This window comes from Pelmatolapia mariae, linkage group LG6 (assembly GCF_036321145.2).
Source record: "Pelmatolapia mariae isolate MD_Pm_ZW linkage group LG6, Pm_UMD_F_2, whole genome shotgun sequence".
Lineage (NCBI taxonomy): Eukaryota > Metazoa > Chordata > Actinopteri > Cichliformes > Cichlidae > Pelmatolapia > Pelmatolapia mariae.
The window spans coordinates 26216048-26243335 of record NC_086232.1 but is presented as its reverse complement, the minus strand read 5'-3'; the positions used below and the strand labels follow the sequence as shown (position 1 = coordinate 26243335).

General features: G+C 40.5%; 1 protein-coding gene across 14 annotated transcripts in view; it reads right to left on the bottom strand.

The window, feature by feature from the left end:
- ptprdb (protein tyrosine phosphatase receptor type Db) overlaps positions 1 to 27288 on the bottom strand; it is a 150675-nt gene that overhangs the window by 10841 nt on the left and 112546 nt on the right. For 5 of the 14 annotated variants that reach the window (XM_063476372.1, XM_063476373.1, XM_063476374.1 and 2 more), the window contains 23 exons: positions 26887 to 27084; positions 25021 to 25146; positions 24718 to 24865; positions 24487 to 24635; positions 23119 to 23263; positions 22002 to 22304; positions 20686 to 20879; positions 18548 to 18574; positions 17744 to 17861; positions 16877 to 17464; positions 16394 to 16488; positions 15511 to 15767; positions 13581 to 13674; positions 12633 to 12857; positions 12371 to 12531; positions 10307 to 10318; positions 9886 to 9998; positions 9150 to 9247; positions 6970 to 7093; positions 4612 to 4787; positions 2807 to 2830; positions 1013 to 1132; positions 428 to 582 (listed from right to left, as the gene is read on the bottom strand). In XM_063476372.1, the coding sequence (XP_063332442.1) occupies positions 428 to 582; positions 1013 to 1132; positions 2807 to 2830; positions 4612 to 4787; positions 6970 to 7093; positions 9150 to 9247; positions 9886 to 9998; positions 10307 to 10318; positions 12371 to 12531; positions 12633 to 12857; positions 13581 to 13674; positions 15511 to 15767; positions 16394 to 16488; positions 16877 to 17464; positions 17744 to 17861; positions 18548 to 18574; positions 20686 to 20879; positions 22002 to 22304; positions 23119 to 23263; positions 24487 to 24635; positions 24718 to 24865; positions 25021 to 25146; positions 26887 to 27084 (3650 nt within the window). The remainder of the gene's footprint in view (positions 1 to 427; positions 583 to 1012; positions 1133 to 2806; positions 2831 to 4611; positions 4788 to 6969; positions 7094 to 9149; positions 9248 to 9885; positions 9999 to 10306; positions 10319 to 12370; positions 12532 to 12632; positions 12858 to 13580; positions 13675 to 15510; positions 15768 to 16393; positions 16489 to 16876; positions 17465 to 17743; positions 17862 to 18547; positions 18575 to 20685; positions 20880 to 22001; positions 22305 to 23118; positions 23264 to 24486; positions 24636 to 24717; positions 24866 to 25020; positions 25147 to 26886; positions 27085 to 27288) is intronic. The other 9 variants (XM_063476385.1, XM_063476384.1, XM_063476386.1 and 6 more) reach the window with 3 other exon arrangements.

Genomic DNA, 27288 nt, shown 5'->3' with positions numbered 1-27288 from the left:
CAGATGTACCCCCAGCCTAAATGGTATATTGTCAACTGTGAAAGCTAATTATGGAAAATAGGGTCAGCATGGTAGCTGATGATGGAGACGACGGAGGTTGTTGTGGGAGGAATGTGGGTGTCTAAGCCAGCCAGGATGTTTGGGGTTTGCATAATCGCAGGTCAATCTTATTTTACTTCAGCGCCTCTAAACTATTTTATACAAGCGCCCTTGGACTCTTGTTGATTTTCACCGACTGCCAGGGTTTTGAAAATGTTGTTAACTCATAAATGCCAAAATAACGCATAAGTGTTTCATGCAGACTCACAAACACACAGTCGCGGAGCAGACCTGTTTCCTTTATGGTCGTGGATGGATATCATAAATAATTCTGGTTCAGTGAATAATAAGAATGGATGAGCCGAACAGAAAATACACAGACACATACCTGCAATGGACAACCATGGGTCCCGCATCTGGAGGATTGCAGGCCTTGACCCGGCGAAGGAAGGCCAGGAAGGGGGTGGGATGTTCAGGCACCCCGTGGTCTGGCCAGGCTGTAAACTGGAAGTGACGGACTTCACGCTTCTCATTGGAGCCGCTCTGGTTGAGCAGATTAGACGTGGGGTTAAATATAAAGACTTAGTTATTCTGTAATTTTTGTAAATTTCCACAAATCCCATTAAAAAATGTAAACAAACATGTCATGAGCTGCCCAGGCTATCAGGTTTAGTCTAGTTTATTTAAAAAAAAATCTGCAGGGCACTATGGTTTTTGGCAAACACTGCTCAAATATAAAGAAAGTGTATTAGTTGGCACTCTCTTCAGCCACTGATTAATACGCTGATGTGGTTTGTTCACTCCTTACAGCAGCAGGATGGCTTACAGTGTGAGCTCTCAGAACTAGCTCTAAAAACATGCTATCCAACCATGCTGGGAATGAAATTTTGTTTATAGACCTGCAACGAAGTATGTATAAATATTTGAACAGATCAATTACGCACACTCCATTATACATGCCATGTTTCAGTACCTTGTAAAGAGCGAAGGTCCTGACAGAGTAGGTGGCCAGCTCCACCGTGTCAAGCAGAGTGACCTGGATCAGGCCGTAGGTCTCTGTGCCACGTGTTGGCCAGTACTGATCGCACTTTACCTAAAATGGAAGAGGGGAGAAGCTGTGAGAGACGAAGAGCAGGTTGTATATTTCTTTGCAAAGATTTTGGTGAAAGAAAAGAGAAAAAAAAGAGCTGACGTGACTTCGAGTGCATGTGTAGAGGGAACAAAAAAAAAAAAAAAAAAAGAAAAGAAGGGGGAGAGGAGTGCTAAAGCAGATCAGTGAGAGAATTTGAGAGTATCAGACAGTAATGTACATACAGAGACAACCCAGCATGTGAAAAGGGGTTTTAGTAAGTGTGTGTCTGTGTCGGGTGGGGTGGGCGTTTGATCCTGCTAGTTAACTGCTATAGGTTGGTGGGCTCTCTCAAAGATCCACACCAGTGCTCAGAAAAGCCAAGAGATACCTAAAACTCATCCTTCACATATTCGATGCTGTACATTGCTAATACATCGCAGCCTCACAAATCCCTACATAACCAATCGTAGCACACACAAAATCCCAGCATCCCTATCCCAAGCAAAACACTTTGATTTCCCCTGCACCCGGCAGTCATATTTGTAGTTCTTCGAATCGGCTTCGGAGACCACAGAGGAGGGAGGAAAAAAAATCCCAGAGGAGATGAGGGGGGGCTTGGCAGAATCAGGCCAAACCAAACGTTATGTGCTGATCCCTCCAGTCCTCACATCAAAGACTGCAGGGAGCTCAGCTCAGCTTGCTCTGCATTCCACTGCTCCAGACTGGGGATTATGCGTTTTGGCCCGTGATGTTCAGGCTGTAATTACAGCTTTTCAACTGTTGTTTTCCCACCAGACCTTGAGACACTGTGGGGACAGGAACAGTTGCCTGTGTAAGGAGGAGAGGGGGGGGGGGGGGGGGGGGGGCTCACACTGACAGAGCATAAACAGGATCGCAAAAAAAATAAAATCCCTGGTGTGAAGACTATATTATCCATTGATTTATGAGGCTAGCAGCATAACTGTGCCCTGTTCTAGCGTGGTTTGATTGGTGCTAAAAGGAAGGATGCTGGCATCGTTCCCACAGTGGGACCATCTGTGATCATCTGTGCGCTTAATGCGTAAACACATAATGGTATAATGTTGAGAGGTGTTAAATGAGATTAAATAATTTTCTCCAACAAGCAGCCCACTCCTCACTCAAACAGTACGTGCAGAGCTAGTGGGCTGATAATAAACAGCTAAATATCTTCAAATTGAATGTTTTCATTTCATAACGCTGTTTATTGAATTTTGACAATTTACAGCTTCACAAGCTCAACACAAACTTGCTCTGCAGTGGAAAAAAACACAAAAAACCCAACCGAAAAACAACCAAAAAATAAACCTTATGACAATGTAGCCAGAAAATAAGGACTACATAATATACTACACAGTCACAAGACAGGAAGTGGAGGAAAATGCCCATTGTGGGTGCGATCATGCAGACCATAAACACTTATGTAAACTCTTTATGAACTGTATTAAAAGCAAAAAATAACATTTTTAACTAGTTAACTATGTGGTCAGTTTACAATACAATTTTTGCATTATCATCCAATGCATTATTTGCTATTGCTTGGAGAAAAAAAAGAGGAGGTGGGGAGGGAGCAGAAAAACTATAACAAAACGGTGGATAAAGGTAAGGAGAAAACCATGAGAAGTGAGTTTGCACTTATAAAGGGATTTTAGCAAAGGAGAGAAAGAGAGATCTTGCCTTAGAGAAGAAATAAGAGGGCATCTGAGGGTCAAACAGACACAACAGAGACAGTTGGAAAAAGTTGAAAAGGAAACAGCGTTTTAACACAAGGCACAGGTTAATAGGAAAAGAAGCACAAATGGGAAGAAAGGATAATTTTCTGAAAAGGTCTTTGGACATAATTGGTTAGCACTTCAGTCATGATTCATACCTCAAGCCATTCATGTTCATTTTACTCTGACATGACATTCTCATTACACTGAATTTTTACTCAAGTGCACATTCTGTTAACAATAGCAAATGCCTCGAAGGCAGATTATTTTCTAATTCATTACTTACCCCAATTTAGCTGTACTTGTAATTCCTCCAGGTCTGGTTCATCAATCCACACTATTTTTTTTGCCTTCTATTCTGATACACTACATGCCCATTCTGACTTCCCAAGAACATTCATGCACTAAATGTTGTATTCCAGCGATTCCTCGCGTGTCCTCTTCTAGCCTATTCTGTTCACTCCACCTACAATCTATTGTCCTCGTGCATCCAAATAAAAGAAAATGAAATAAAATAAAACTCATGTCTTTTTCTAGTCTCTCTGTATCTCCTCACAACATGCCACAACACCTTAGCTGTAATTTAGCTGTTTTGCATTTCTCACTCATTATGTCACTCTAACCTTCAGTTATATATACGCCTCCATCATGACAGCTTATGCATTAGTCGCACGTTGCACATAACTTGCTTTCTAATGTAAAGCAAAAATACTGACGATACAGGATGAAAAATGTTTAGGAGCTCACTAACAATATTTCAGTACTTGCCTAACAACTAAATAATACCAGTAACTACCAACAAAACGGCTCTTTTCCCCACAAACTTTAAAAGTTAATTCAGCCACAGAACATTAGCTTCCAGTTCGGAGTGACTGGACAGCATTGCATATGGTATAAAACAGCAGCCTGCACATTCTCACTAATAAAAAGACAAAATCTATGAGGTGGCCTTTTGATGTTATTTAGTATTTTTAAATTATATGATTAATTTAAGTTTCAATGATTATGATTTTGTGGATACCAATTTAGATACAATTTTCATGGGAATTCGAAGGATGGAAGCCAGCCAGTGAAAACACCAGCCAATATTACCGTATTATTATCAGCTTATTACCACAATAATGTAATAATAGTACAAGTTTATAAGCCAAAACATTTTCTTGTTACCACCTTAACACACGGTGACCAAAATATTTCTATAACGTTACCAAATAGTTCTACCTCACTGGCATCCTTGGTTAATAAATGTAAATATTAAGTTTACAGAGATATACAAATTGTTAATACCTTTGTATTACTTGGTTAATATCTTGGTTATTACATTATTGTCTGATTATGTTGTTATTATGAACCTATTACCCAACTATAAGAAAATTACTGAGCTGTAATGGACGCTGCTATAATATATTTATTGTTGCAGATGAACTCTATATATCATATTCTTTTCAGCTTGTGAAAAAGTAGATGCTTCATAATCAAAGGCAAATAGATAACCTCATTAATTTTACCCAAACGTGTAACTTTTCTCCTATTTTATGCAGTGGACCTCACAATAGAGCTTACCCAGTTCTTATACTACATTTGATACATTTAATCCAATAGTAAAAACCACAATTTTTCTCATCTAGCCTTACCTAGCCTTATGCTTCATCATGTCCTGCTCTAGTCTTTGGCTTCGTCTGTAATATTGTATTTGTACTCATTCTCTGTGATGCTCTCTGTATTCAGTTCTGAGGTCGTGCACACTCCCACCTTATTCCATTTTCTTACCCGTGATTTCTCTTCCAGCTTGGTCATCATGATGATGTTGGCTGTGTGCTGCTCCCAGACCATCCTCCAGAAGTCCCCGAAGGTCTCGGGAAGGGCGCCCTGAGTGGCAATATAGGCATTCTGACGGCGGTAGCCATCAATATAGTTAGCGTTGATGTAGTCACTGCCCGGGACACCTGAGTAATAAGAGAAAAAGTGGATGTTATTTAAGGTGGAGAAAAGAATAGAAACACATGTGTGCAAGTTGAATTGGAGAATGGATTAGATGGAAAAAGCAAATAAGGGAAAAGACAGAAAAACAGATGGGAGCAAAAGATACAGGCGGTGATGAAACACTCAATTCTAAGTCTGTATGCTGAGAGTATGGGAATGATGCATGGCACTGATTGCATCAAATTACTGCCTGCAGATGAACCTGATTCTTATTCTGTTCCATGTTGAAATAATCTTTAAGGATTATTTAAAGTCTACTACTATAAAGGCAGGTTTATGTGCAAGTAATAAAGGGTGAGGATCATCTGAGGTCATGGCAGGGAGATTAATGTTTTCACAGGGCCCAGAGGCCTTTGGTGTTGGATTGTTCAGCCGTCTTGTTTTATAATACATGCTAAGACGATCATGGGCCTAATCTGAGTATACTCTGGATGTGTCGCTTTGAATGGCAATATGACTGTAAGGCCGTCTCTGTGTAAGACTCGGCTGACACTGCTTGTCCTGGAAGGGATTGTGTGTGTGTGTGTGTGTGTGTGAGAGATGTGAAAGACTGTCTGTGTGTGTTTGATTTAGGATCAGGCCTGCTCATCTAGGGCCTAATACCATAATCCCAAAAATCACTGAGTCACAGCTCAAACATGCACACATACGCCAAAAACACCAAAGTACACACACACACATACACTCAGGCACACATGCGTACGTTCAGCTGTGACCCGATTCTGCCGAAATGGGACCTAAAACTCCTTTTGAGCCTTCAGATGGCAGTTTACGTTTAAACAGATCGAAATCAATGAACAAACAGCGGGATGCTGACAGGAAGAAACTCCTGCAGCCGAGTCTCCTCCCGCAGCTTATTTTACGAGCACGAATCAGTCCCATACAGTTGTAAAATCCCACGCCAACATCGCAAACACACACACACACAGCAGACACACACACTCAAATGACAGAGGAGCAAGGGGGATGCTTATACAACTTACTTTAAATGGGATGTGGACAGACGGTAAGAAGAGCTTCTAACATATGTTTATCAACCCCAGTCTTTAAAAGACAGCTTGCCTAAATTCTTTGATGCGCTACAACTTTACTGCAATGGACTACAACAGAAGCAATCTGCAGATAAAACACACACTCGCACTTTTCAGTCACTTGGTGGGAATGCTGGCTTGGCAGAAGGTCTGCGTTCAGCGACGTGTGGAAGCGGCTGCGAGGAGAGTATATGTTTGTGCTCGTCCACATCTGGGCATATATGTTTTTTTTTGTGTGTGTTTATGCGTGCATGAAAGCGCTCGTGTGTGTGTTTGGACATGCTCAACAGTATTTGCATTTTCTTAGCTGGAAGAAAGACAGACAGCCAGGGCTCCAGGACAGGCGGGGGCGGAGGGGCTGCTCACACATGCTCTGCCCAGATAAGGCTCATCTGTTTGGGCTTGGCCTCCCACTGCCTCCCTCTCTCCACATTGGAGCTGCCAGTTTCTCTGCCTCGGGTCTTTCCCAGCTGAGGTGGGTGAGTGCGCTTCAAAATGCACACTGAGTACAGAACTATTTGTTTCTTCTTCTTCTCATTTTAAACCATTCAGAAAGCCCAAATCCAGGAAAATGGGCACACCATGAATAAATCGGTAAACAGTCTAAATAAAGCACGATCGCACGCTATCTCCTCAGATATTAAATTGGTCAGGCCGGGTCCAAACCAGTCATATGATGTGGTAACACAGTGGGGTAAGACACAGCAGTTGGTTAGATGGGAAAAAATGATTTTTTTCATTGTGTTTACGTAGGCACAGCACTTGGTTTGTGATGCATGGGAACAGCCAGTGCAGCACAGCTTCGAACTATTAACATCCCATCTTTCACGGATAGAAGCTCTCACGCACAAGTTCACACAGTCATACACACATGCACAGTATGACATAACGCACTACTACTCCACACCCAAACTCAAGAATCACAACTTCATGCCCAATTTAAAGCCTAGCCCAAACCATAACTCTGCAACCAAATCGTAAACCTTAAATGGCCCTGAGAAAGTGACCAGAGTGGCCTCATTTCCTGAAACCATTACCATAGCCATACAAAGACAGAGGTAACAGGTCATGCACACCCACACACGCACACAAACACAGCGGAAGCGTGTCCTACCCTCGATGCTGGAGAGTATAACTCTGGAGTGATCGTAGGCAATGACGTTCGCGTAGCGGTTCTTTGGTTTGTTGACCTCCAAGTTTGAGTTCTCCCACGTGAACTGTTGACCAGGATCGACTGACTGCAAGACACGCAAGCGAAGGTCAGCGCAAAGAACAAACATCAACGAGAAGCTGTTGCAGTTATATCGTTTCATGTGGCTTACCACAGTTGTTCTGTGCTCAATCATGTTTTTGTTACCAGAAATATTTTGGCATTATTAAAGCAAGTGGGTTTCAGACAGTGAGACTAGCATGCAGTCTGTCAAAAACATTAGATTAAGATAAATGGCCGTGGCACGAATGATTTACAGGACTTGCAATGAGGAAAAAACAATCTTGCTACATACCACTTTTAATCCCCGTATGATTGTAAGGTACGATATGCTGCTTATGCGTGCACAGCATTGGCTGATTCTCTAAAATCACACATAAGCACCAAGCATTAGCACTTAAAATTTACTGCTGGCATCGATATCGCTATCTCTTAAACTGAACCTCAATGTGCAAGAAATTGGCATCCAGAACAGGAAGATTTTAAGAGTTCCAAGAATCTGAGCTCACAGGCACCGGGGCAGGATCGTTACAGCAAAACCCAATGTTAAAACCAACAACAAACTGAAAATTAAGAAGGTATTATTGATACTGTATAGGAACGTGGGCACCCATGATATCCCTTTTCAAGAAAGACTTTCCACTTTCAAAACTAGCTAAAAGAGAAAGATGATAAAAGCGCAACCAATAACCCTGGGAGAGAGGGGATGGTTGTGTTAGACCAACACATTAAGTTCCTAGAGGGTAATTACAGTGCAACCATTGCTGTTAGCTGGGAGAGGCAGACATGAGGTCATTATAGGGCTGTCAATGGAGAGGGACGAAGAGGAGAGAGCCAGAGCAATTTAGCAATTCTGAATATTTTACGACACATAATTATGGTTTGGTTGAGGAAAAAGTGGACAGGAGCGGTACTGGATACGTGCACGTATCTGTGTGTGTGTGTGTGTGTGTGTGTGTGTGTGTGTGTGTGTGTGTTTAAGACTGCTTTCCATGAGCTGCCGACATCATGTGTGCCTGATTATTACACCGCAATCATTTCTGGCCTCTCTCTCGCTCTCTCTCTCTCAGTCCCTCTTCCATCCATCTCTCTTGTTCCTTCGTTAAAGCTTCAGTACCGAACAAAGCACACAGTCATGCAGAGAGAATGTGAGGCTCAACAGAGTGGTTCCAGCTCACACCACAATTGCATACAGCTTCTCCCTCAATGTCTCCTCCATCCTCCTTTATCCTCTCTCCCAACACTCTCCGCCCCCAAAAAACATTCTTGCTCTGTTTTTCTACTTTTTGCATAATGTGTCCTTGTCTTTCTCTATATACGTACTATATATCTGTCACACACAATTTGTCTCTCTTTTGCGGCAACCAATTAGGGCCTTATGCCGTCTCCTCCACCCAGAAGCCCTTGGCCTAAACACATTTTTTTATGCAGGGAAAAGAAAACATTTTTACTCTTTTAACAGCTCTCCGCGGAGCTCATTGTAGCGCTATTTGCGACACAGCCATAATATTTCTGCTAATGTCTTTTTTTTGAAGGCTACAGTTCAGCACGACAAGTTCAGCCACACTGTTATCTCCAAGTAGATGGCTTTTCTGTTGTTGTTCCACATTAACTCTTCTGTAAGTTGAAGGAAACTAATCAAGAAGCGTCTATTTTACAGAGAACATTTGCCTCTTGCATCTCTTGGCGAGTCTGCTCTCTGTGGCTGCCGCTTTATTTCTAGCTCCCCTTTTCTCCACCAGAGCGTAGAAATGGGGGCTTGATAACCATCTGGCTGTAAGCAAACTCTCTTTGAGCTTGCAATTTCAATTTTCCTCTTATATTTGTATAGATAACAACAAGACAGCAGAGAGAGGGAGATGCGCTCGATTTTGTATCATTCGACGGAGACGAATCCAAACGTAACTTAACTGTATAGTCAATGTGAGGCTTTAGATCTACTCGCGCTCGCTATCAGAACTGGAACTGAGCAAGAAACGGCAGGTCAACGATAAATATGCGAGTGTGTGTGTGCTTATGTGCATCAAGCCCGCATGAATTTCCCAAGTTAGTGATTTTCAGGGACAGATAATCAGCATTCGTACCTCGTACTCTTGAGAGAACTTGAGATTGTCATTTGCCTTGAGGCGCTCAATGTGATCTGCCAGCTCAGAGATGGGGACGGGCGGGTGACTTGCCATGCCTGCCGAGCACAGAAACAGAAAAAGAGGCGGTTTTGATACACACACAATTGAACTCCTTTGGAGGAAAATGTTAAGAGTTAGGATTCTCAAAGGAGGTGTTGTTTAGTGCTCGGTCCATGGACAGTGGAGGAAGCAAATGGAAGTGTTGTCTTTTTTTTTTTTTTTTGGTTAAGTGACCGTTTTCTCTCCAGGCAGACAGAAGGAACAATGTGCATGTTCAGAAAGTTACTGAGGCACAATAACACATCTTCAGAGGATACGCACACTGCTGGTGAAGATTAAAAAAAGGCTATGACACAGGCAATAAAAAATTTAGCATGATTTTAATTTTGGTTTTTTTTCAGTAGAAGTATTCCGGAGGCGTTTGATGAAATGTCAAGCAGCTTCATCCTATACGGGATGGATGGTTAGTTAGCATGGATATGGAGAAGGAAAAAGAGTAGAAAAAAATAGAAAGACAGAAAAAGAAAGAGAAAGAAAGAAAGAGGGGGACAAGGACCAACTAACTTGACAGACGCCGATAACCGCGGTACACTGATACACGGTAGGCTGAAAAGGGAAACAACACCACAGTTAATCTCATCAACACTGGCCACATATAGCATATTTTGCGTGTGGATATTTCTCCCCAATCTACCTGGAGTCTGGAAGTTGATTCTGCGTAGCTCCACAGGATCAGTGGGATGGTGGGAGGACATCGCTTTGCTGCAGGGAAAACTGCCCTTTCTTCCTTCAGCCTCGGCTCTTTTCCTGGAAGAACAAACATAATTTACCTCAACCTGATCTACTTAAAATACACTTAAAATGATGGACATAAACCAGCCGATGCAGTGCAGCTGTCACTCTTCCCATACATATCTTTATCCAACACACTGAATAAAGTGAGCTTGGGGGATTACAAATGTACAATTCAGCCAGTATACTTCTAGTTAATATATTGTCAATAAAGGCACACGGCAATAATCCTGACTCTTCTGGGTTCAATTTTCTAAATGATTCTTTGCAAGGAAATTGTTCCCGTAGGACAGAGGAAATGGTAATAAGCAGTGTTTGTTTACCTGTCAGGTTTGCTGGATCCACGTAGGAAGACGTGTAGATAAAAGCAGAGACAAGGATGAATAACATTAGTGTCCAATCAACAAACATCAGGGACTAAAGCATTGCTGAACTCATCATTCTCTTCCTCTCATTTAAATGGATAGCAATAGTAATATGATCTTAAATATGCAAAACAGCACCTCCTGTAGCTATAAAGATCATCAGCAGATGTAAATCTAAACACAAAAGCTTTTTCACACAAGGACACTGCATACATATCAACACCTAGCAACTCTGCCCTGCAATGGTACAGCTTAAGAACAAGTGTGAAATGAATAGCTAGAAATCACCAGGAGTTACACTCTAGGGCTGTACTGAGTATTAGATTATTACCATCAAGGTTAATAATTTTGCTGAGCTGCATCAGTCACACTAATTATTCACGTGCATTAACTAACCTCTAGCTAGAAGATTGGCTGGCGAGCTTATCGTGAATAGTGCTAATGGGTGATAATGTTATCTTTCACTTTTCTCTCATGCTAGCTAACACTGCTCCCCATATTTGGCTTTAAATGGGCGTTACTGTGCAAAAATCTTAAGCCACTGTTCATTTATTTGCAGTTTTCTTCAGAAATGGGAAATTGGTGCAACAATTTATTGAAAGTATATAAACTCAGTATGTAAGACAAAAGCAGACTTTGCTTCTAGTGAGCTTGGTGTTGCCATCTTTATTCTTCAACACAGCGGGAAATCTCTTAGGCAGCTTTCTTGTAGTTTCATTAAGTAGTCGTCAGGAATAGTTCTCCAGGCTTCTTGAAGGGCTTTCAAGTCTCTTCTTTGGATGTTGGCTTCATTTTTAATCCATTCTCTGTCAAGAGGATCCCGCGCTGCTTCAACATTGTCAATAATGTTGACGTTCGGGCTCTGGGGAGGCCAATCCATGACTCATAGTGCTCTGTTGTCTGTTTTTCTCTCCAGGTTTGTTTTTGTTGCACTGGCAGTGTGTTTGGGCGTCATTGTCAAGCTGAAAAATGATGCTGTTGGCATTTAGATGCCTGTTGGATCAAAATCTGATGGTAGTTTTCATGATTCCATCAATTTTGACATCACCAGCGGAAATGAAGCTCCGAACCATGACAGAGGCTGTTTATAACAAAAGATGGCTGAAAACAGTCATTCCTGTCACTCCAGAAGACCTGTTGCCACTGACTTTAGGTCCAGTTCTTTTCTCCACTTTTCCTTCCTTACGAGTGGCTTCTTGACAGCCACTCTTTAACTGAAGCCATTTCTCATAAGGCTTCTGCAAACAGTAGATGGATCGCCTGAAGGACCAGATGCATCTCTGAGGTCCTGGAAATGTTCTTATTTCTTAAAGACATCATTTCAGATGTTTTTTAAACCTGTACACTTGTCCAGTTTTCTCAGTTTTTTTAAGGGCAGATCGTACGCCATTATGAGATATGCAAAATGTTCAGCTAATAGCTCTTTGGGAATCACCTTAGAGGTGAATGACCTTCAGAAAGCCTGAAGTAGCATTGCTTATGACTTTTGCACAGTACTGATGATGACAGAAAAAAATACATATCTATGATAACCTCAAATTTAAGCTTAGCTATTATTAGTGTAAATAATTAGAAATATTTCACCATACATTTAAGCCACTGGTTGAACCTTTAAAGCAACAGGGAAATGCTGAGTTTTTATTCATTTAGAAATATAAATTATGTTCACACAAAATGATAGATCTGACAACTGATGTAAACGATAATAATCTGTATGCACATCTCTGAAAGAAAACTGACACTGTCTGCTGATTAGGATCTTTTTCTGTCACACACTGCTTGATAACTTGTAGGAAATATTCATGAAATGAACAAAAAAGATATATTAAGTGATGGAAATGGATAAACCCCTGCAGAATAACTGTTGTCCCTACTATAAAGACTAATGTGACGCTTTAACTTCTTTTCTCCATATTCAGCAAAACTCAAAATCTCTTTTGTTTACAGCTTTCTTTGTCTCAGCATTCAAATGTATTACTGAACAGCGTTTATTTCTGTTTTCCTCCATCGTGCTGATCTTACCTCTTGAAGAGGAGAATGGCAATGACGATGCAGACAATGAAGATCACAGCCAGCACAGGCCCCACCACCCACAAAAGACCCTCCTCCTCATCAACAATTGGTTGAGGATCGACATATGATGATGTCACAGGATCAGAGTAAGGGCTGGTTGAATACATAGTCTGCAAGAGGCCAAGGGTTTAAGCAGTTACACGTAAACACACGTAAACACCAGTGTACTTAGACAGTAGATTTGTTCAGGCGTGTTTGCGTCTGCACTCACATTCTCGGAGAGGTCGAGCAGCGCCAGCACAAAGAAAACATAGTCTTGTCCGTTCTGCAGTGGACGGTTGCGAAAGTCGCCGTAGTTTCGGCCGTCCCCTAATGTGAATTCAAGGGGCAGAGTCTTGAAGTGAGCTGTGACATAAGCCCTGGGATCTGACTGGCTAGCCTGTCTGCGGATGCGAAGGGCTCGGCTGACGCTGGTTCTGTTGATCTCTCTGAGGAGCTATGAGGAAAAACAAAACAGAGAAAATGAGCAGGCAGGTTCAGAGTTTAGAGGAGATGGGGAAAATTGACAGAAAGGAAACAAAGAAACAAAAAAGCGTCTGACACAAATACGTGACAAAAAAATAGGACAACAACCTGCAAATGCTGGTTGCACCAAGTTCAAACAAAGGGCATGACCAGATCATCAGTGTGCTTCAAACTCCCCCGTCCCATCCCAACCCACATACAAAAAAACCTTCAGAAAAAAAGGTCAGTTTTGACAATTTTGCCCCACACAAAACCCTCATTATTGTAGAAACAATGGACTGTACAGTGCAATATCACCTTAGCCCAAATGTGTTCATCAACTGAATTGCTGCCACATTTATCCACTGAGACAGTAGGCGCCATAAAACTCTATTGACTCAATTGCTTTCAGAGCAGAATAATGAGGTGGTGAAGTCTTTAGAAAAAAGGCAGGAAGTGGAATTAGATGGGAAATGGCATGTGAAAGTATTGTTTAGAGTGAGCAAGCAATGGATGGTTAGGCCGTTTGCCTTCACGTAATAAGGCACAGTCTGATAAGTCTGATACAACAGACAAAAAATCTGCATCGCATTTAACAGTTATTACCCCCATCACCCTGATTAACATAATCATTCCCCCCCAGCATCGGTATTACCTTATAACAAGCGTGACCATTATTTAGCTTTTTATTTTTCCTGCCTGCTGCACGTCTCACCTCATCCAGGTTCATTTGGTCAGGGTCCTCCCAAGGATTCAAGAATTTCCCCCCTCTCTGTTTCTTCAGTGGCACCACTACCACAAAATAACCCCTGAAACACAGCATGCAACTGGGATCAGGCCTGAGGAAGCACACTCCAAACTGCACAGTTTTTCAACATTTCAGTTTCTGGAAAACCGTCAGTGTTGTGAAATTTAACAGAATACTTTAAAAGGATTTCAGACACAAAAGTATGGAGGCACTTGATGTTACACTATATTTATTCTTGATGTGTATGGAACATGATGGACACACCTGTCTATATAAAGAGCCACAATTCACAATCACAAGCCATTAAGTTAAGAAACTCTCTAAAGCCAGCAATTATAATATTGTTTTAAAGCACAGAAAAGGATAGGGGCATAAAACCTTCTAACACTATCAGTGGTACCACGGGCACGAAGGCCATGTACAATTTTGGAATAAAAGACTGAAATCATAAGGATGGTTGTCAGGTCAAGTGGAATAACTGAGCAGGAATAGTCTTGGTCTGGAAAGTGACTTAAAACCACAAGATCATTAAACGGAACTTCAAAAGTCCTCTTCAAAGATGAAGGAAACTCCCTGGAAGTAGAACTCCATTAAGCTGGCCTTCATGGTAGAGAAGCAAGACAGAAGTCAGTTCTGAAAAATGCGTATCAGAGCCTACTTGGAGTTTGCCAAATGGTGCACTGTGAAGTCAGATCTCCAAGCATCTGGCAAACACAATGCACTGACTCATATCATCTCTATAGTAAAGCATAGTGGAGGCAACATTATGACATTGCTTCTCTGTAGAAGGAAAAAGGAGAGAGGACAGAACTATAGGGAAGATGAATGCAGCCAAATTCAAAAGTACAAATGTGTTGTTCACAAGAGCAGTCGTAACTTTAATTGCATAAAAGGGCTGAATAAATGGCCTGGACCTAAATTGTAGCGATTTAAATTTTTTCATAGATTTTTTTATTCATTTAATTCTTTTAAAATTAATTTTATGAAAAGCTAATAAAATTTGTAGTTACTTTCTGAGCATAAGAAAAAGTGGTTGGCAATTTCTATTACAGACAGACTCAGGCTGTTTCAAGTGCTTAGCTAAGCTAAGTGGCTGCTGGTGACAGAAAAGTGCTATTGATCCTCTCATCTAACTCTGGGTGTTATCTCTACTTTAAAAGAGTATGCAGTATCTGACCATCAATATGATATACATTATACTAATATACATTAGTATGTTGCTGTAGTTGTAGCTGCTGTGAAACAGTATAGTACGTTGAAACTGTGTGGCATCTGCTGGGAGAAAACTGGTCGCATCTTAAACAGGATGTGGAATGCAATATTACAGGATTGAGCAACTATGTAATGAGGGAAAAGACAAACCTCCATGTGTCCTTAGTAGATGACTTATTTCAGAAATCAGTGCTTGCACTTTCTACAGCATACAGTATGCAGCCTCATGTTGAATCTGACAATAAGAATTTGTAAAGAAGGAATAGTATCCAAATTGATACGTATTTAAATCCAGCTTGTGTTTTTGGATTATTTTGACATTTTGAGTGACCATCTTGTATACAATAAAAGTGTGAAAAAACCCCACCCCAAAACACTACTGAAGTGACAGAGAAAGACTGGAAAATAGCTGTGAGAAGCAGTATATCATATTTAAACATGTATGGCTATTTGGACTTTGTATCTATATTTATTATTGGTGCCAAAAAGCAGATAAAATGTTCAGTAGTGGGGATTCGTTTGGCCTGTTGAAGGAGTTCTCAGACTTGCTGTCAGCTCCGAGACATAGTAAAATGACCTCACAGGGTCCGTAGATAAATTGATACAAAGTAATAATTTAAAGCCTTCACAGTTGGTATTTAGGATAACAAATCCACTCTATCTACATGCTTTAAGTCTTTCCTACCTGACTTTAGCTGTGGTCTGTACAGTCGGTAGCTGCACAGTCACCATGCCATCTGCATTAGTCTTTCCCACTACAATAGGTTTGGTTTTCAGGATGTCTGGAGCGGTGGTAGTAGTGACACGGTGCTGCAGGCCCCCAGCGCTGTTGGCTCGGTTGGTTAGCAGAAAAGAGTACTGAGTGTCTGGCTCCAAACCAGTGATCAGCTTCTGAGTTTGTTTGCCATCCACTTCCACAGACTGGCCCTTCCCATACAGGATCTGAAAACACCACAAATGCACATAGAGGTCTAAATAGGAAGCCTAGTTTTGCCTTACACTTAGCTGATTAGAATAAAATTATGCTTATATTGTGCAGTTTCTCCAATGGAAGTAGAAACAACAAAGGTTTGATTGCACTGACAATGAAGAAAAACAAGTTGTGATGCTATTTTGTAATGAAAAAATACCAGTTCATGAATATTTGTTTACCACAGACGTGAGAGGTTTTGATGTCCTATGAATTTTCTCTTCATATTTAATCTGTAAATATGTATCAATGTCTGTGTATTTACATTTAACTACGTTATGACTCCAAGATGGAGTGAAAAGATTTTGACATAAATTGTAGCAATTGTGAGATAAAAGTAACAGTATCTTCCTTTGTCTGTTAGGGAGCCAGACTTCATTATCTTTTCTTGACAGGAAGAGTGAAGTTTCATAGATAATGAGTGGTTGGAAATATGATACCTCACAATTAATCTGCCATATACAACTGCAAAACATGCAATTCTGAATTTAATCCCAGGCTTTTATCAAGGTCCTGCTTTTTCACCTTATAAAAGTTAAACTGCATGAGGCACGGCTACTTTTTATATTTACCAACAAACAAATATACATCTCCTTACAGTGAACGGCTGGGCAGGGTTCTTATCACGGATCTCCCAGGACAGCAGGACAGAGTTCTTCATGGAGGCTTTTACTCTGAAGTTGGTGGCAAAAACTACGGGACAGAAAAAGAAAAATGGAAAAAAAAGGAGTATTAATGTGGCTCAGCATTCGCAGTTACGGTCTCTACTGTCCAATCCTACTGGTCTTACCTGCGTCTCATTCTCTAGTACCAGCCTCATGCTAGCTATTTGCTCTTATTAACACACAGGACTGTGATTCCTGCCCAAGACCCAAAACTCTTACCTTGCTTTAGGAAAAGGATGTTGGGTCTAAGGCTACAGTGACAAGACAACGAAAAAGGACACTTAGGATGCAGCCACAAGATGTCTCGTGTTCATGTGGGACTTTGCTTGATTTACTCTCAAATGTGTTGTTTGGAAGTGTGTCTAGCATCCTGAGCCTGGTGAAGATGGGTTGTTAGAATGTGAGTGTGAGCCTACCTTGGTCTAGCCGTTGGGTCCTAAATTGGACACTGGGGCTGTAAGGCCCAGGACCGACAGCTGTGAACGCACACACCCTGACATCATACACAGTATCGGCACTCAGACCCTCCAACAAAACACTCGACCTTTGAGTGGGCACCACAACCTCTGTAGCGTTTCCCCGACTGTTTATATCCTTGTATAGCACTGAGTATTTCAAAATTTTCCCATTTTGCTCAATCAGCGGGACTGTTTTCCACGCCAGCTGAAGCGAGGTGGCAGACGCCTCTTCTGAGATAATATTTTCTGGATATCCACTCGGGACGTCTTCTGGAGTAGTCACCTCTTTTACAGCCTCTTCTCCATAGCCCATTTTGTTGCGGGCTGACAGTCTGAACACATAGTTAGCACCCTTGTGGATATCCTGGGCAGTGTAGCGGTTTTCCTTGGGGGGAAACTCAACCACTGTAAAAGGTAGAACGTCAACGCGGCCGAAGGTGAGGCGGTACCCCAGGAGCGGGGTGGGTGGACTGGGAGGGGGGTACCACTGAAGCAGGGCCGTACCTGAGTCAGTGGCACTCACTAGCAATTTGGGCTTCTCGGGCACTACGAGGGAAAGGAAAGAAACAGGAGAGAGGGAGAGAATAATGAAAAGATAATTAGACGGTAATTACAAAGCACATTATTCATTACCTCGAGCAAAACTGCACAATACGATTAATACAGCACCCGTGGCTTCTTGTGGCACAGCAAGGTGTGAGACCATTTCAATGGGCAATAATTATCATTAGTGATGCCAAACTCTCAAAGACAATCAACTACGTGTGTCGTTTATTTCAACCTCTGTGTCTTTGTGTATGGTTGGGTCTGTGCAGACACACTTACATGGCGGGGCGGTGCACACAGTAACAGGTTTGCTGCGAGCGCCATCGCCCTTGGCAGTGTAAGCCCCTACTGATACAGAGTAGGCAGTATCTGCCTTCAGGTCCCCAAGCACCACTTCCTGCAGAACAACAAAAAGCATTGTCAGCGACAAAAGGCCACTAATTTTTGTGTGTCCTCGGGATAATGAGCAGTCACTGCTCAACAAAAAGAGACTCAAGGAGGGTGCGGTTAAAGCAATACAAAGAGGTACAGCAAAAGCGTACAGTCTTTTTGCCTGACAGTGTGACTGTGCAGTTACTCAGCTCACTTCTGCACAAACAATATCAAGACATATACGGATACTCTCATACACTGTATTTGACTTTTAGTAGTCATAGTGTTTGTGATAATCAAAACAAAACCCAAAGTCCTGGAAAACTACCAAATGATACGAGTTTAAATTATTTTTTTTAACTCAAAATATCGTTTACCTACAGAGACATTAAAAACTGATTTGTCTCCATATAAATACATATATTTTGTTAATTTCTTAGTATGTGTGTAAATTGTATATATAACAAGAATATTTTGGTGATACAAAAAATGACTCATATTATCAGTCATCTGTGGGGTTTTTTTAGGTCCCTTTATTAAATATATTCTCTTTTCTGTGTTCCTGGTGAACACGCAATACAGAAATAGAAATGTGTTCTTGCACGATGTTTAAAGACTTAATTTTAAAGCTCCAGTCTCATAAATATGACTCATCTACTTTTTTTTCTTTTTCTAACATCAAATAATATGCACAAATAAATGTTTACTCACATATACTGTTGAGTCATCGTATTCCCACTGAATGATGAAGCAGCAGGAGGAAAAAAAAGAAGAAGAGAGAAACACATTATGAGTAATAGTCAAAAGGACTTTTTTTAATCTGCATTTAACAAAATCTCCAGTTTAATTTAAATAAAACGTAATAACCCACATTAAGGCTGTTTAACCTTATCAGATTGAAAATCTTATTTGAGGAATTCTGTGAGTCAGGCTGTGTTCACATTATTTGGGAGTTACGATGGGAAAAATTCTCACATTTACCAGAAAACAAAAGAAGAAGAAACAAATGCTAGCTCCATTTACTTGAAAGAGTAAGAATCAGAAAATAGTTTACCCTTACTGAAAAAAAGCGCATTTTTAATGTTGAGTTTAGATGTTAAAGATGCAAAGTACGATACTTAACACTGTGGTATTTTCTTTACCGACGGACTTTGGCTGACATGAGATTTGCTTGCTTTTGCTGGCACATAACATGAGTTACTAGCTGTTATTACTACTTGGACATTAGTGGACTTACATAACATGTGATGAGAATAATGATTTTGTTCTCACGTCTGTTCGCTAAGTGTTTAGCTACGGGCTGCGGACTGTTGACTTAGCACAATCAGGAGAAAACACTGCTTCTCAAATAGGAGTAAGCCCACAGTTGGGTGAAGAGATTTAGACAGACAACATAGAGGGTGCATTTGAGCAAAATTTAATTTGGATCCTTTTTAGTTGATGTCTCTATAACTGCTGATTCTTTAAAATTGTGGTGAGGGTTTGAAGGTTTTTTTGGTTTCTAAAGGGTAGAAAAAGTCTGACATTCGCCAACCTGCACAAAGATGGACTAGCTTGTTTCCCGTATTTATGCAAAGCTAAGCGTACTGGTTGCAGGTATGAGATATTATACAGACAGATATGAGAGTTAGCTTCTTATTTAGCAAATGTATAGTCACTAATTCATCCAATAGAAAGTTGACACAGACTGCTGCATTATGTGTTACTGTTGTGGTCCTTTGAGTTTGACTTTCTGTTTAGATTTTTCTGTTGTCATAGTGTTGTTTCCTGCTATTCTAGTAATATTGGATCCCTGTTTTGTTTTTATTGTTCCAGTAAAGCTGAGCTTTAGTTTCACTATATTATTTAAGTTCTAGCTCTCGTGTAGTTTTCTGAATACCTGTGAAGTTGCTATTCTAGTGTTAGTTTTTTTTGTGCTTGGTTCATACTTAATTTGAGTAAATTTTTTAATTTGTTTTTCTTTCTAACATGTTCAGTTTCTTCAGTGTTTTCAGTTCTATATTAATGTCGTGGCTCACCAGTGCTACCTAGTCTGATGTCTTAGGTTTTAATTGTCTTGGTAAATGGTAAATGGCCTGCATTTTTATGGCGCTTTACTTAGTCCCTAATGACCCCAAAGCACTTTACACTACATTCAGTCATTCACCCATTCACACACATTCACACACTGGTGATGGCAAGCTACATTGTAGCCACAGCTGCCCTGGGGCGCACTGACAGAGTCTTCTAGTCATTTCCTGCTTTGCTGGGTTAATGTTACTTCCTTGGCCTCTGTCTTGTTGTCCTTCTTTGCTCTAATCATTCAAACTGACTTTTCTTTTTTCATGTTTCAGTGGCTGCTTTTTTTTTTTTTTAAACTAACAGTTGTTACACATTTCCTGTTTTACTTTAAAAAGTTGGTCCTCTCTTGTGTTCTTTTTCCTCCCTACTTGATTGTCCTCACCTGTGCTGATTATACACATCTGAGTCTAGTCCCTAGTTAGTCCTCACTGTCCTCTCTTCTGTTCGCTCTTTGGTGTTTCTTATGGTTCTCTTTGTGTTTCTGAACTTGTGTTAATTTATTTTGGACTTGAATAAAAAGCCTATATTGTCCTATATCTGGGTCCTAACTCCAGCACAACACCTTCTATGACAGATAGTGTGTGCACAATTGAAATAAGATACTTTAATGTCTTAATGGCCACATCTGGTTTTTGACATCTGTATAATATGTCCAGGTAAACTGAGCTGAGCTGACTATGCTAACAATCAGCATTACCATGTAATATAATTTATCTCATAATGTTTTATATTGCATTTATAGATTACTTATTTACAGATTACCCATTAAGGTAATATTCTCAGGTTACCTGTGAGTCATCTATGAGGATGTCCTTGATGAAGGGCTGACCCTGAGGTTCTCCGTAGTTCATCCTCACATAATGGACTTGGTAGCCTCGGATCAGACCGTGCTGTCTTTCAGGTGCAGGGGCTCGCCATTTCACTCTAACAGCCGAGGCGTTCACAGTTTCTGCCTCCACCCCTCGCGGAGGACCACTTGGAACTAAAAATGCATTTTTGGATAGAAGTCAAGGGTCACAGATGATGGGCATTTAAACCTCTCAGTTAAAGGCCTTCACTTTAGTGAACTTTCTTTCTAGTAAAAAAAAAATGCTTTCAGGGGCAGATAAAAAAAAAAGAGCCAAAAACTAAAAAAAGGTGAAAAACTACAACCCTACAAAAAGTCTAAAACAGCTCTGATGTCAGGGAAAAAAAGTCAAAATAGTAAAAAAATGACAGCGCTTGAGGAAAAACATGGAGGAAAAAAGCAGTGGAGGATAAGAAGCAAATGTAGAAAAGATAAGAATGGCAGATAGAAAAGGATTTGTTGCCAGGGGCAGATAAATAGTGGCAGGCAGTCAAAGAGAAAATACTGTTATCAAGAAAAACCTCTCCCGTACTGCCAAGAACTACACTTCTTTCCCCAAAAAGCAAAAATATACAAAAAGAAGGAAAAAACTCCAGCCACCTTTATCTATTTGACAGACCCACCCACAAGCACAAAGAGTACTGGAATCAAAAATATAACAAATTACTCTAGATACAATAAGACACACTGCACTGGTTTACATTAGATGTATCAAAAATAATTGTAAAGGTACTGGAAATGATTTGGTAGGACAGATTACTGGTGAGAAAAGCCAAGGTGAGGAAAGATTGAGGTACACCGACAGCCTTGTTATTGTTAGCTTTGGACAGGAAAATCTCAGCATTCCTTTCAGTAAAAAGAGGGGCTTTTAGAAGAAAGGGAAAGGTGAGGAAAAAAGATGCCGGTTCAAAAAAATAAAAGAGGATAATGCCAGCTGCTGGAGGAAAAAAGGGGACTGCTGCTGACAAGAGAAAGCAGTGGTGAGGGGGGGTTGCAGGAGGAGATTCTGTATGTTGGCAGATTCTGGTGGTTACAAAGGAAAAATAAAGAGGAGGTTTTCACTGGAGGGTCTGACAGTGGTTCACAAATGCATTGTCCGTTTAAATTGCAGCTCAAGAACAGAATAAATGAGTTTACTGGCCAGTAGAACAAGCTTGCTGTTAGTTTAGGGTGCTGCTTGGTTAGTAAGTTAGAGGTAGCGACTATTAGTAGGGAGGACCATCCTATTTTTATTTGTATCTTTTGTTGGGAACATACCATCTTCCTCAGTGCGGATAAGAAGCTGTAAACTTTCTGGTCCATCCCCAGCTTCCGTCTGTGCCCTCACGGTTATGCCGTACTCAGTCCATTTCTCTAGGTTTTCCAGGAGATACGGAGAACTTTCCGGAGAAATTCCATCAATTCTTTTTGATGTTTTGTTGCCCTCTGTAGTGGCATACTGGATGGAGTATCCTGTAATGATGCCGTTCTGAAACTCCACAGGTGGTGGTGCCCAACTTACCAGGACGCTGGTAGAACTGGGACTGGTGCATTTGATGTCCTGGGGAGGTGCTGAAGGAACTGATTGGCCAGTTTTGTGGAAGGCACAGTAGGGGTTGTTTGGGTAAATGTTATTTGGTTGTGTGTACAAGTTGTTATTGGTGGGTGGAGAGGTGAATGGAGAAGTGAGGTTTGCCATGGGGGTGAAATTGAGCAGATGAGAGACAGAGAGCAAAAGACAAAGAAACACAAAATGAAAACAAAACTCTGGAGAACTGAAGCTCTTTTGAAAAATGACCATAGAAATTAAAAGATGGTTGAACAGAGATACTGAAATGATGGGTGTCAACTTCTGTTTGGTAGCAATGTTTGATTAATGAAAACGAGTGAATGACAAAAACACTGACTAGAGCTTGAAACACACATACCTTCCCATAATTTGTCCTTACAGCCTACAAGCCTCTGTGATCCATGTTGGACTTCTCATGTCTATCTGCAAACCTCGTCTTACCTTGTTTTACTGAGTCTCTTACGGACCTCAGATTGGTAGCCAACAAATGAAGTTTTTCTGGCAATCTTAAAAGAATTGCTTAGTACTATATGCAAAATACATCAACTAAAGCTAAGTTCTTGAAATAATTATTGGTCTTTTATATATTTGTTGAAATATCAATTCTGAGGTCAGCTCCAGCTAAGGTCTTTATTCATGATGGCCCCTTTTTGACAATGCAACAATGCCACATATGTGTGTAATTAAAATTGCAGCAGAGAAACCTACGTGATTTAGCATTACATGTATTTGCATTTGCATTGTCAAAATTGGATCTTGTTTCTCTTTCGCTCTCACAAACGCCTTCACACTTTCACACGCTGCAGTCTGTGCAGGTAGACCTACGTGTCTGTGGTGTGTCAATGGACACTTCATTGGTATATGCCCCAATTCCATTTTTGCTTTTGGCAGCTAGCTGGAAGGTGTAGGTGGAAAAGGGCTTCAAGTTCTTGAGCAGGTAGGATGTGGCGGGCTCAAAGCTCACTTTTTTCTGAAGGGACAAAAAGACAAGAGTTAACTTTTTATAACTAGATCAATAATGATATCAAATTATGATCACTTTACACAATCGTATTTGAATTTGTTATTGTCTATCCACCTACCAATGTGATCAGAATTTTAGGGACACTCATTAAGGGCATGGATGTCATGGTATCTTGGAGCTTTTAATGATTTCTTTCAACTTTTCATTTTTTCAGGTGCACTGATTTTACAGCATACATCTTTAGTGACTGTTTGCTGAACTGGCAGAATTAGCAGAGTTTGTTTGAAATGGTTGGTTTCCTGAGACAGAACTGGCTGATCCACAAATTTTCAAAAGAGTTGAGGTTGGGGCTTTGGGAAGCCCTTCCAAAAATGTAACATCAAACATTTCAAAAACAGTTTTGATGTGTGTTTGGGATCATTGTCCTGTTCAAATACACAATTGTGTCCAAGTTTCAATCATCTAGCTGTTGATTTGAGGTGAAGTTAAAGAATTTGGAGGTCCTCCTTCTTCATCATTCAATTCTTGCAGTGTACCAGTACCACTGGCAGCAAAACAGCCCCAGAGCATGATGCTACCACCGCTATACTTGACAGCTGGTAATGTGTTCTTGATTTGAAAGCCTTCCCTTTAATCAAACCAAACATACCTCTTATGATAGTGGCCAAACAGCTCAATCTTTGTCTCGCCTGACCATAAAACTTTTCTCTACAAAGCATGTGGCTTGTCCATTTGGGTGACAGTTTGGGTCTCCTTCCTGAATTTGGCAGTGACAACACATCCGAAGCTCTTTACTTGATTTTCCCATTGTTTTAAAAAATTGGTCAATCCAACAAATGCTGTGAAACTAATCCTTGTTATGCGGGCAAAGAGAAACTACCAGTTGTAATCAGTCATGATCACCAACGATTAAAAGAATCAAGATTCAAATTGAGCCTGTTTGCATACCCTGTTGAGCCTGTGTGGACTCGAGAAATAAATAAATCATTAAATTCAAACTTGTGCACTCAATTCATGTTTTTTAAAGTCATTAAAGTTTTATTTTCTGTACAATCATACCACCCTGAAAACTGAACAGTTCACAGAAATCATTAAAAGCGCAAATATATCATGACATTCATGCCAATGATGGGTTTATGTAAACATCTGACCACAACTATACGTATAAAATTATAAATCTACGAAAACAGCCCATTTAGTGACAAATTTTTCTGTCTCTCCCTCTTTACCTCTTCTATGTCGTCAGCTCGTCTGTAAACAAGTTCATATCCTGTAATCTGGTTATCTGGGCCACCCTGGGTTGTTGGAGCCACCCAGGACAACAGGATACTGGTCTCAGACTTTGCCTCACCCTTAAAATCTAATGGTTGAGAAGGAACTAAAGGGGAAGAGGATTGTTAAAAGAACACAAAGACTACATAATCTTAACCATTATATGCCATTTGCTTCTCTTATTTTACCTCCAGTTTTGGCTATAATCTGCAGGTCCTGGGACAAGGGGCCATCTCCTACAGAGGTAAAGGCCAGTACTCGGATGTAATAAGTCTTGTTAGGAGTCAAATCCTGGATGGTGATGAAGCTGGATCCACGCACCATCTGTTTCTCCCACTGCACAACACCGGTGCACAACACAATGCATGAATGCAAGCAGGTACACAGATACACTCTCATGCCTTATACATCTTGGCAACACAAGTTATCATCTGTTATGCATAAATAGTAACAATAACATTAAGCCAAACCACGCACACAGGAATACACACCTGGTTGACTGGCAGCGAATTGTCAGAGGTGTAGTACACTCTGTAACCGACCACCTGTCCATTAGGTTCCTCAGGCTCATCCCAGTGGATCATTGCTGTTGTGGCGCTCAGCATCCGACCTATGACCTACAAATAAAAAGAGTAAAATTAACCAACAAGTGCAAAAGTGACACAAATGTGGAGAAAGTTTAAACCTGCATTCTGCTAACAGGCAACAGGGGACAGTTTATGTGGTTGCCAAACGGAGAGTAATTGCACTATAGAAGGCGTACGTTTTGGTTGACATGTTACTATTGCGTGAGTGTGAAAGTGCCATCGCACTACCACCACCATGTTTGACTGTTGGTAAGTTCTTTTTATTGAAATGCTGTGTTAGTTTTACATCAGCTGTAAAAGGACTCAGGCCTTCAAAAACCAACTTTTGTCTCATCAGTCCACAGAATACTTTTCCAACAGTCTTGGAGATCATCAAGATGTTTTTTGGCAACTGGGAAACGTTTGTGTTCTTTTTGGCCAGCAGTGTTTTTTCCTTGGAACTCCTCCATAGATGCTTTCCCCCCCCCCTATCTCTTTCCTATTGTTGAATCTTGAAGACTGACCTTAACTGAGAAAATTGAGCTGGCAGTTCTTTAGATGTTATTCTGGGTTCTTTTGTGACCTCCTGGATAAGACATCGATGTACTCTTGGAGTAATTTCGGTAGGCTGTGCAATCCTGGGAAGGTTCACCACTGTTCCAGGTTTTCTCCATTTGTAAATAATGGTTTACATCATGGTTCACTGGGGTCCTAAAGCCTTAAAAATGGCTTTGTAACATCTTCCAGACTGATAGATGTCAGTGTCTTTGTTTGTCAGCTATTATTGAGTTGTTTGTAGATTGTGGCACGATGTGTTACTTAAAAAATCTTTTAGCCTACTTCATTTTGTCAGACATGTGTCAGATATGTAGGGGGTTTCTTGATTCAGCAGTCCTAGAAGTAATCAGGTCTGGATGTCGCTAGTTCAACTAAACTCTTTGCAAAAACATGATTAATCACAGTTAATTAATAATTGAAAAAGGAGGACTGATTACTTTTTGATACAGAACCTGGGAAGTTTGGTATGTTTTTCCATTAAGAAATGAAATCATTGTGTAAAAACTTTATTTTGTATTTACTTATCTTTGTGTAATATTAAAAGTTGTTTGATGATTGGAGACATGTAAATATGACAAATATGCAAAAAATAAAACAAAAATAAAACTAATCAAATCAAACTTTTTCCACAGCACCGGAAAACAGCAGACTCTGAAATGCATTAAAATAGAGGTTAAATAATGCATCCACATATTGAACCAGAAATAAAAAAAATTATTTATATGCCTAACTAGTCAAATTGCATATTACATCCATATCTCTCTAGATGTAATATGCAATGATATATGTGAAATGTATAATATGTCAGGTGAAGCCTTAGAAAATTAGGTGATCACCAATTTGGTCTCTGACCAAATGTAAATGATTTAAAGCCCTATATAAATATAAGAAACATGTATTTTATAGAAAATTATGATGATTTTTTTTTGGCTAAAATGTCATCACTGTGATGTTTTATCCAATTCCACATTTTTGTATTCCATAGTTTGCAATAATTAGTGAAATAAATCCTGGTATATGGCCCTTTGAACAAATTCTAATCATTGCAGTATGTATGCTTGTACTAAATTTGAAATTCCCTCAAAGCTTTTATGAGAATGGAACAGGATGGACAGACAGCTCCAGCAACGGCTGTCTCAGAGTCAAAAATAGCCTCGATCCATATTTGGAAAGAACATTTTTATCACTGTAAAAACTGCTTTCCACTTTGTCAAATAAAGGCATCATCCTGACCTGGCGAGGAGGCGAGGAGGGGGCCTGCTCAGCTGTGCGAGCCTCCACCACCTCGCTGGAGGGGCCCTGACCAATGGTGTTGACAGCTGCCACCCGAAAGTCATAGTGAGAGTAAGGACTCAGGCCGCCCACACTATAGCGTGTTGTAGCAATGCCATCAATCTCTTTATAGGGGTCCTCTGAGCCTTTGGCGCGATGCTAGATGAAACAAGAGATGAAAAGGGGAAGAAGAAGAAATACAGACTGAATTCAAGCTGCAATAAACAACTTTGTATTGAGGAACAGCTACAGCGCTGTCTGTATACATAAATACATTGAAACTATGTAAAATGTAGTAGATAAGTAAACTGCATTTACTTATCTAGATTTACACTGAAATGTACAGAGTGAAATTTGAGGCAA